This window comes from Lepeophtheirus salmonis, chromosome 7, assembly GCF_016086655.4.
Source record: "Lepeophtheirus salmonis chromosome 7, UVic_Lsal_1.4, whole genome shotgun sequence".
In the NCBI taxonomy this organism is placed as follows: Eukaryota; Metazoa; Arthropoda; class Copepoda; order Siphonostomatoida; family Caligidae; genus Lepeophtheirus; species Lepeophtheirus salmonis.
Genome location: NC_052137.2, coordinates 9,349,075 through 9,358,250, shown reverse-complemented (window position 1 = coordinate 9,358,250; position 9,176 = coordinate 9,349,075). Strand labels below are relative to the sequence as shown.

The 9,176-nt window shown below is 34.6% G+C and overlaps 2 protein-coding genes across 5 annotated transcripts; both read right to left on the bottom strand.

The window, feature by feature from the left end:
* Positions 1–536: 536 nt before the first annotated feature.
* Positions 537–3,471, bottom strand: mal (molybdenum cofactor sulfurase). 2 transcript variants are annotated; one of them, XM_040716856.2, is made up of 6 exons: positions 2,983–3,471; positions 2,461–2,773; positions 2,142–2,231; positions 1,408–2,083; positions 935–1,348; positions 537–878 (listed from the first exon to the last, which is right to left on the bottom strand). In XM_040716856.2, exons 1-6 carry the CDS (start codon positions 3,390–3,392, stop codon positions 592–594), a joined length of 2,190 nt encoding a protein of 729 aa, XP_040572790.1. In that variant the 5' UTR covers positions 3,393–3,471; the 3' UTR covers positions 537–591. The 2 variants fall into 2 exon arrangements, with proteins under 2 accessions (XP_040572790.1, XP_071746217.1); XM_071890116.1 differs by having other exon boundaries at positions 3,195–3,382.
* A 129-nt stretch (positions 3,472–3,600) lies between these two features.
* LOC121121203 (SWI/SNF- related protein mor) lies at positions 3,601–8,929 on the bottom strand. Of its 3 annotated transcripts, XM_071890114.1 has the most exons (8): positions 8,785–8,878; positions 8,397–8,612; positions 6,739–7,788; positions 6,385–6,683; positions 6,007–6,315; positions 5,699–5,948; positions 4,453–5,646; positions 3,601–4,371 (listed from the first exon to the last, which is right to left on the bottom strand). In XM_071890114.1, the coding sequence occupies exons 3-8, from the start codon at positions 7,366–7,368 to the stop codon at positions 3,994–3,996; spliced, it is 3,060 nt and encodes a 1,019-aa protein (XP_071746215.1). In that variant the 5' UTR covers positions 7,369–7,788; positions 8,397–8,612; positions 8,785–8,878; the 3' UTR covers positions 3,601–3,993. The 3 variants fall into 3 exon arrangements, with proteins under 3 accessions (XP_071746215.1, XP_071746216.1, XP_040572012.1); XM_071890115.1 differs by lacking the exon at positions 8,397–8,612; XM_040716078.2 differs by having other exon boundaries at positions 6,739–8,929.
* Between the last annotated feature and the right edge of the window lie 247 nt (positions 8,930–9,176).

The following is a 9,176-nucleotide window of genomic DNA, read 5'->3' as shown; positions in this document are numbered from 1 at the left end:
CATGAAAATAACTTTTGGTAGTCAATAATATTTTAGAGAATTGCCAAGTATGTGTACGACTTCAGAAATGAGTACTCTCGATAACTACTTAATCTCCTAAAAGGGGCATAATCACATTTTTCAGCAGTAGTATTTCTCGGTTTATTAGTGGTGAGTCATTCATAGTCACTTCAAGTAGCCCCCACCCCTAATAACCAATAATTAAAGTTGATAATTCTGTAGAGAAAAACGCGTGCAAGGAGAAGGGGGCATTATCATTTACGAAAACTTTAGTATCAGCTAAGAAAAATTTAATTAAATAGAAAAAAAAAACGTAAACCTTCTTTGCCTAGCTTTAAACTGATAGAGCCCTGGGGCTCAAATACAAGATTCATACGTTATTTTTTGTAAAAGTGAAGTATAACTAAGCGTATTAGTACATATTACATTACACAAACTATCCAGTTACTTCCTCGGTATTTTTCAGATATTAATAGTTAATAAAAGTTACTCATCTACTTTACACAATTACTTAAAAATAATCTTAATAAAAAATCCTCGTTGAAACTTGAATTATATTTGGAATAAAAAAACCATACAAATAGGTACAACTTATTTTAAATTTGATGTGCTGATAACGTCAAATTCTTGACCTATTTCAATATTGACGCTTAAATCCTTCAAAACGCAAGAAGCAAGTATTCCAAAATCAATGTTACTCTCCATAATTTTTGAAAGAGTATTCATAGGCTCTTTAGATTTATCAGCATTCTCTTGATCAATGTTTAACATTTTGCAACGATTGCACACATCCTTATAAACAAATGAGATATCATCTACAGTCCTTCTAATTAATCGACCCCAATTCCTTTCTTCATATATGAAATTACTCTCAAAAACTTTAGATATAATCATTAGAATACATACATATTTCAAACAAAGAAAATCAACTCACTTAAATTTGCCCTAAATTGGTTCATCATCCAAGTTGTGTTTTTCTTATTCAGTGTTGAATTAGCCGTAAGGTCTGTTAGTGAGCTCCAGTTTAAAATAAGAAATTCTGCGGAATTGGATAAGTTATTCATAGATCCTCTGGATGCAAGTTTAATTAATCTGAGTCCAGTCAAGCCTAAACATTCTTCTAACCAAAGAGATGCATCTTCTCCTTCATCATAGCCCGAAATAACTTCATTACAAACTTTTCCTACACAGGCTATCATCTCAAATTTTTGTCGCTTTTTCAATAGTGGCATTATGAGTCTGGAGCCTAACTCATCAAATGATAGGGAGAGCGTATTTTCTTTTAAGTTTATTGCTGGTCTTATTAACGCAAGAAGGGGTTCACTCTTTTGACTGAGAATTTTATTTCCTGAAAATTTGAATTAGGAATTTTAGATTATATACATATGACAACAATGAAGAAATTACCTTGAAGTATAAGCCACTGCCTATCGTACAAAAGTCCTGATGAAACAACTTGCCAATTAGTTACAGAAAAAGCACCACATGATTTAATTGGATAGATAAAAATATGTTTCAATGATATTAATGGGCTACAATCCTTTGTGAAATTCATTAATTGATTATTCAAATAATATTTTTGAAGCAATTCAATTAGTATTCTGATATCTTTTTTATTGTTGTAGTAACCAAAAGATATACGAATGGATCCTAAAGGTCTTCCATCCAATAAATCCATATTGTCACCGCAGGTATGACCAGCTTGAAAGTTGGATTCGATATCCTTGTCTTTAAAATTTAAATATCTCGCACATGCACCAATGTTACAGAAACAGCCAACTCGTACATGAATATTATGAACAGAACATAAGTTGGCAAATTTGGAAAATCCAGCATGAGTTCCATCGAAATTGAGAATATTAAAATTTATTATTGGCCCTTGAGTTCTAGGATCAAGAAAATTATTCGATAGATTGAAAAGTATAAGTGGATTTCCATTTGAATAAAAAAGCATTTTTAATTCTTTGTAACATTTCTGCGCCAATGAAAATGTATATTGCGATATCCGGTAAGTATTTATATTTTGAATAAAGTTGAATCCATGAATTGATGCGAATATTTGTTGATAAGGAAGGGTTCCATCCTATAATTGGAAGGCATATTGTAATGAAGGTGTATTTTCAAATAAATCATAGATTTACCTCTAATCCCTCAACACCCATTTTGAGAACTTTTTTTCTTTCATGAACAGTATTCATTTGAACTGCACCCCCTCCAAAATATTTTTTTACCTTAATATTTATGGGGTACAAAAATGAAATAATAAAGCTCAATTTTTATATTAGAAAATAAATTAACTAATAATTTGAAATAAAGGTCAAAAGTTTCTTTTTAAAATCTCAAAGCATTAATTAGATAAAAAATTCGACTAAAAAATAATATTTCAAAAGAAAATTTAGTTATTTAGATACATATGAAGTTAATTCATTTTAATTTGCAGAATAAAGAAGTGTTAATAACCTTCAAAGCTTGATCTAAGCATTCACTTTTGAGCACAAGAGCTCCTATACCCGTAGGATATCCAAAAATCTTGTAAAATGAAAAACAAACAAAATCGACATCCATGCCATGACTAAGAGATAAGTCTAATTGATTTGATGATAAATAGCATGCGGCATCTAGATAAATATATATTCGTTTATGTCCATTCAAAGACGTTTCTATTTCTCGTATTTTGGCTATCCATTGTTTGATTGGAAATTTCTTGCCACAAAAATTTGACATCACAGGAAATGCAATGAGAGAAGTTTTTGAACAAAAAAAACTATGATCCCTGAAACAGACAAAACAAATTTCAAATAATGAATTTTATTATATTTAGGCAAGGAAGTCTAACTATAGATTTCCTTGATTTAGGTATATATAAACATATTATATCAAATATAAGAGTCGAAAATTGCGACCATGGACCAATCAAAGAGGATGAGCATAATTTCTAAAAACAATCTAGGACAAAGACTTTGACTTACTATAAACACTTACAATTTATCCATATCTTCCTGTCTAAAACAATAAGATTTGTTGGTCAGTTCTCTTAAACCCGTAACACTAGTATGACTTTCATTCATGTAATAGAACATGAGCTCTTGGTTTGGTCTAATAAATAGATCTCCGATCATTTTCAACGAGCCCGTTGAACCAGATGTGAACACCACATGATAAATGCCTGGAGATGCTTTTAAATATCTTAATACCTTGGAGCGACATTCCCGTATTCGAATCTCCTGTTTTCCATCAAAAGAGCTATGAGGATTACAAAATAAATTATTGCTCAGCTCCTTATGTGCCGAATCTAATTGAGAAACACTGAATAGACCCGCACCAGCGTGGTCCAAGTAAGTTTCATTGGAAAGTTGAGGAAATTCAGTGGCTCTGTCTATTAGCTCTTCCATTTGTCACACTCTTTATAACACTGTAAATCCATATGAAATTTTAAACTTGATACTATGTATAAAACAAAATATTATGCCCAACTTATACATTGACATAAGTACATATAAGTAGTAGTATTATATACTAATTTTGCTGCCCACCTCCTCCTTCCTCAAGTGTACGCCAAAAAAAAAAAAAAAAAGGAAAAAAAAGACGCGGAACACACAATTAGTACATATTATTTATATCATATAAATGCAAGAAATAATAATTAGACATATCATGTTAGGTTTTAGTATTATTTTTAATAACTAATTTTTGTCTTCACAATCTAGAAATAAATCGTGTTTTATAAATAGGTATATGTATATAATACAGAAATCAGGCGGTAGCCTTAAAACTTTATTTCATCGTCCATAGTATGTAACACCTAAAACGACACTCAACTATTCCCACTTCTTAATATAACATTGAAAAAGCGTATGAATTCGCTTAATTCATAAAAATATAATTAAAATAATACCACACTGAAATGTAAAAAATCACGATATAAATTAAAGAAATTTATAGTATATGAGATGTAAGGGATGGAATTTCAGCAAGTCTTCGAACTCAGAAGAATTATTGCGGTGTTGGATTAACCATACTTTGTTGCATGTTAGGCTGGGGAACGTTAGGATGTACTGAGTGCGGTGAGTGGTTGACAACTTGCTGTGGTGGCATTTGTTGCTGTTGAGGCGGCATTTGTTGTTGAGGAGGCATCTGTTGCTGCTGTAGCATGTGTTGTTGTTGTTGTTGTGGTGGTGGTGGTGGTTGTTGTTGCACTTGTTGCTGCTGCTGGACTTGTTGTACCTGCTGCTGGACTTGTTGTACCTGCTGCACCTGTTGTTGCTGCTGTTGCTGTTGTTGACCACTCTCTCTATTCAACTGTTGCTGAGCCGCAGTCCGTGCTCGGAATTCTGCTGCACGTAACTGTTCCAAATGGAATTGTTGTCGTTCCTTAAAAAAATACAGAAAATTGTATTAATTATCATAATTATTTGACTAATAATAAAAAAAATGTTATTTTTAATTAATTACTTGGATTAATTGTTGGCGTTGATATTCCAGAGCCTCTCTTTCACGGTCCATGATAGTTTCAAGTTCTTCAAAATGCCTTAATTTGATTTCTAACTTTTTCATTTGCGTTTCTACTAAAAGAGCAACCAAAGATTTGATTTTTCTTTCTTCAACTGCAGCCAAATGTTTAGCTTTTACAGCAGCTGAGGATAGAGCGGCGGCCGCTGCACTTTGAAGTTGTCCATCCTTGATTAACCTATCTTTAGCAGTTTCTTCAGGTTTAGGAGGTGTCTTCTTTTCCGTTGAATTGGCTTCGCTTGAGGTGTCTTCTTTTTTAACTTCAGGCTCTTCAGATGATTCGTCTTTTGTGTCATCTTTAGACTCATCGTCTTTGTTGTCGTTCTTCTCCACATCTCCGTTTGTGGAAGTAGACGACTCCTCAGGGACCTTTTTCTTTTCGGGTTCATCCCTTGAAGGATCTTCAGCTTCAGTCCCTGCAATTCCAGATTTTTCAAGAGCCGAACCTTCTGGAGTTTCACTTCCATCATCCTTTGCTTCTTGAATATTCTTAATATGTGAATCCATAATCACTGAGGGTACCTCGTCTTTAATTCTAGCAAACTCCTCCATTGCAGATTTAGCTCCAGCAGCTGCAACTCTTGGATCCACAACTGAAGCTAAAAATGCGACAGTTGACATAATGGGGTTCCCTGCACTACTAAATGGCATAGGTTGATAAGCCATGGGTCCCATTGCACCACCTCCAACCTCAGGATTTTCTAAGTAAGGATCTTCAATCGGAAGACGAAGGAAATGCAAAATACACTCATCTTGAGTTCTTGAGCCAACATGCTCACAGACCTTGTTCCAATCATCTTTGAACATCTCAAGAGCCTCCAATAATAAAAGTGTTTCTTGATCCGTCCAATCTCTAGAAGCAGTTGCAGCTGATGCTTTTTTAACAGCGGCATTTCTTTTATCATATAGGTCGGTTTTGAGACCAAAATCGCCACCGACTTCCTTTTTAACGCCATTTTCAGATCCCCCAAACGCACCAACTTTCTTTCCATCAATATCAAGCAATGTACGAGCTGCTGATGGTTGAGTTGTTTTAGGAGGGTTGATGGGTTGAAGACCAGCAGGAGTATCAGCTAATATATGAAAATGTGATGTGGGTGGAGGCCCCATTAGTGTAGGCCTCGAGTCAATGTCAACCTGATGAAATAACAAATATAAATGTGTTCATACTTAAACAAATAAATCTTACCTGATAATTGATCAAACCCCATTGTTCCAGAAATGCATGTACCCTCATAATAGCACAAACATCGCCTGCTAAGTTTCTACGGCAAGCAGTGGATGTGAGATATTCAGTTGGATTTAAGCGGTATGTATCAATCATGAAGTTACGGTATGACAAGTAAATTTCAGGAGTTTTGCTTTTGTTTTTAGCATTGAAAAATTCAGGAAGCGCTCTCTTCTCAATAGAATGAATGGCATTATAATCAAACCATGAACTTAAAAGAAGACAAACATTAATGTTAAAGGATACAATATGAGTTAATATTTGACTACCTATAAGAAGGGACGATGATGTGATGGGTCTGCTCAGTAACATTATCTTCAGCAATTGTTTCAGTTTTGATGGCACCATCGCGTGAGCTAGCGGTTCCTTCAGAATTACTCATATCATCCGTACCCACTTCCATGTAGGTTCCTCCTTTATTCACTTGAAGATCAGCTCTACTCGCATTCATGGTGGTGATCTTAACCTCAGTGATGGCGTTTTCTGGAGAAGGATCATCCATATCGGCAGTTAAATCCTCTTCTTCATCATCGTCATCATCTGCAGTTCTAGATTTCTTGGATCCTTTCACGCTACTTCTTTATAATTTAAAAAAAAAAATGAATCTATTACGGTATTGTTAAAGAAAAGAGAAAGAAAAAAATTACCCTTTTGAGATTTTTTTCCTTGGAGTTTGAACGGGAGAAGGAGATCGCTTACGCTTGGGCTTCTTTTTTGGTTTTTCCTCACAATTAGAGAAATCATCATAAGACAGAGAAAGGGGATGCGGTACTAGAAGGCCTTTCTCGTTGACCAAATAATCCTCTTCACACATCATTTCATTAAACTCCTCCATATCTGTAACCCACTTGGAGTTGACTCTATAGCGAGACTCTCTTTGCTCTGGATTTTCAGGTGGATCTTTATCTTCGGGGGGATAGAGCACGCCCCAATTATCTCTGGACTCCTAATAAGAGAAAAATGGAATGAATTGGGGGATGTGAAGGAGGGGCTCAGCTTACAGGGAAGCAATAGAAATGAATGATGCATTTCTCTCCTCTCCTCAGAATGGGACGGCAGTACACTTCTGGATCCGCATCCACTGCGGGATAAATGATGTGGGTCGCATCTTTTTCCTGGTCCACAAGGTCGTAGTGTCTCTTGGCGGCCACTTCCTTGACTTTGGAGACTTCGTCCTTGGGGACATCCTTTCTGAGCAGCAGTGCGGGAATGCTGAAGAATCCCTCGTCAATCAAAACATCCTCAATCTTGAGGAACATGGCCAAGTTGGCCTCCCTGCGCGATGGAGACTGGAGATCGAACCGCCTCCAGCCAGCATCCGCCTTCACCTTGAACATGGTCAGTAAAATGCGGCACAGAGGACCGCCAGAGCTGAAGTCGAAGAAGAGGCGCGCAGGGAGTCGCAATATCTTCACTCCAGGCTCTTTCTCCTTCCCGAAATTATCATCTTGGAATTGAACAGCCTGAGGCACGAGAGCCGCAAGGGACTTGGCAGTTGGAGGATCACTCGCCACAATCTTCTTACCGAACTTAAGCAGCCAGCTCTTGACAGGCTCCAAAGCTGAGATCGTTTCTGGAGATTCCCAAAACTTGAGAATTGGGCCCCCAGTCTTCTTGGGTTCCGTAGACATTTTCACGAATTGCCCGCCCCGGATTTATTTCCCTTCTTGTAAATACTCAATACTAAATAGTAGTAGTCAGCAGTAGAGCTTACAGAGAAAAACAGAGAAAAGAGAAAAACCGACGCGGACTCAGCACTCATAGGAGTCAGCACATTCTCCACAAACAAAGAACCTCTTACTCACTCAACTTCTGCTATAACTCATGACGTCAGGCTACTGTATTTTCCTTCTTCTTCTTTTCTAGCTAGCTAGTTACATTACTTTCTTCGCTCTGGCAGTATTGGCCAATTAATTTCTAACATAGGCAAAAGAGGGACAAACCATGAAATGCTTCATGGCCGGGAAAGATATCTTCTTTTAGAGTGCACTTATTTTGACTAAAGTGCAAAAGAATGTCCTCATCAAGTAAATATGTAGTTTTTTAAACAGCTTACCCATTTCAAAATTTAATAAAATTTATTTTTAAAGAAAGTTTAACCATTAATTTTTAAACAATTATCATTTCAATAACACATAAAATATATTATTAATATAACCCAATTTTGATAATGTAACACATATACAATGAATATACACTACAACACTGAAGATAAAATGGAGTTAATTCAGTGTTTAGTCAAGCTTTTCGAATAAAAATAGCAGTTGAAACACTTTTCCTCTTTATTTGCGTGAAGTGGGCTGTTCGCTAGATAATCTTAATTTTTAGGTTAGATATTGAAGAATTTTTTAATCAAATTGATCTAAAAAAGCGATAAGTACGGTGTTATTGATGAAAAAGGGTTTTTAAAACCATGTTACTTTGATAGGAAATTGCTCTGCACTCGCTCATTTGCAGAAATTAGCTTAGATACATTTTGACTGTTTAATAGTTGATATTGTACATAATATAGGAGTGTAATTATAAAAATTGAGTGAAATACAAAATATATAATACGTAATTTATCTAATATAAATGAAAATTATTTAATGGTTAAACTTTCTATTAAAATAATTTTTATATTTTTTTTTAGATGTGTAAGATTTGAGCTTCTGCTTACTGAATTTCCTTTGCACTCCCGTCAAGCACAAAAAAGAGCGTGTTTCATATTCCTTTCAGTGTTCCCTGGACTAACTACATACTTTCATTGTATGTATGCGGGCATTATGATTTATGCTGGTTGGATAAGGTATAATTTCATATAAATAATATTTTTATCAAACCAGCCTCTTTTCTTATGAAATAGTTTTCCATTAAGTTTCTTTAAATTGGTTTTCTATAGCCCAAATGGGTGTTTTTCATTACTCACACATATAATATATTATTGAAAGAGAGAGAGGGGGATTATTATGCAATAGGATCATTTAGTTATAACAAAAAAAAACCAACAATTTACAAAATATCAATAAAAACACTTAAAACAAATCAGAATATTCACTATTACTTACTTATGACTAAGGGAAACTTCTCGACAAGTTATATATGTAAAATAATATGCATTGAATCATTCTTGATCATCCAAATAAATTATTTAGGAAACACACAACTTATAATTTAATGAAAACAATAATGTGTATTGAAAAAGAAACATCTGTTAGATATTTTTTTAATAATACAAATGTGTTTAAATATTCAGTACCGATAAATACATATGTGCACATAAAATTATTTGCTTATGAGATCTCTACCCTGAATTATGAAGATGTCCAAAATATGTACATACAAGTTTTGGGTATTTTTTGATACCTTATCCCACATATTCATTAAGGTATGCCAAGACATATAACATTTTTTTTCTTAAAATTTGAAATGTATACCCCCCCCTTTTTTTCTATTTTAA

Coding starts and splice junctions, on each gene's coding strand:
- LOC121121203 (XM_040716078.2), bottom strand. CDS start 7,368: ATGTCTACGGAACCCAAGAAGACTGGGGGCCCAATTCTCAAGTTTTGG. Junction 6,684..6,738: donor TTCATTTCTATTGCTTCCCT/GTAAGCTGAGCC, acceptor TTCTCTTATTAG/GAGTCCAGAGATAATTGGGG. Junction 6,316..6,384: donor AGGAAAAAAATCTCAAAAGG/GTAATTTTTTTC, acceptor TAAATTATAAAG/AAGTAGCGTGAAAGGATCCA.
- mal (XM_040716856.2), bottom strand. CDS start 3,392: ATGGAAGAGCTAATAGACAGAGCCACTGAATTTCCTCAACTTTCCAAT. Junction 2,774..2,982: donor CAGGAAGATATGGATAAATT/GTAAGTGTTTAT, acceptor TGTCTGTTTCAG/GGATCATAGTTTTTTTTGTT. Junction 2,232..2,460: donor GCTTAGATCAAGCTTTGAAG/GTTATTAACACT, acceptor ATAAATATTAAG/GTAAAAAAATATTTTGGAGG.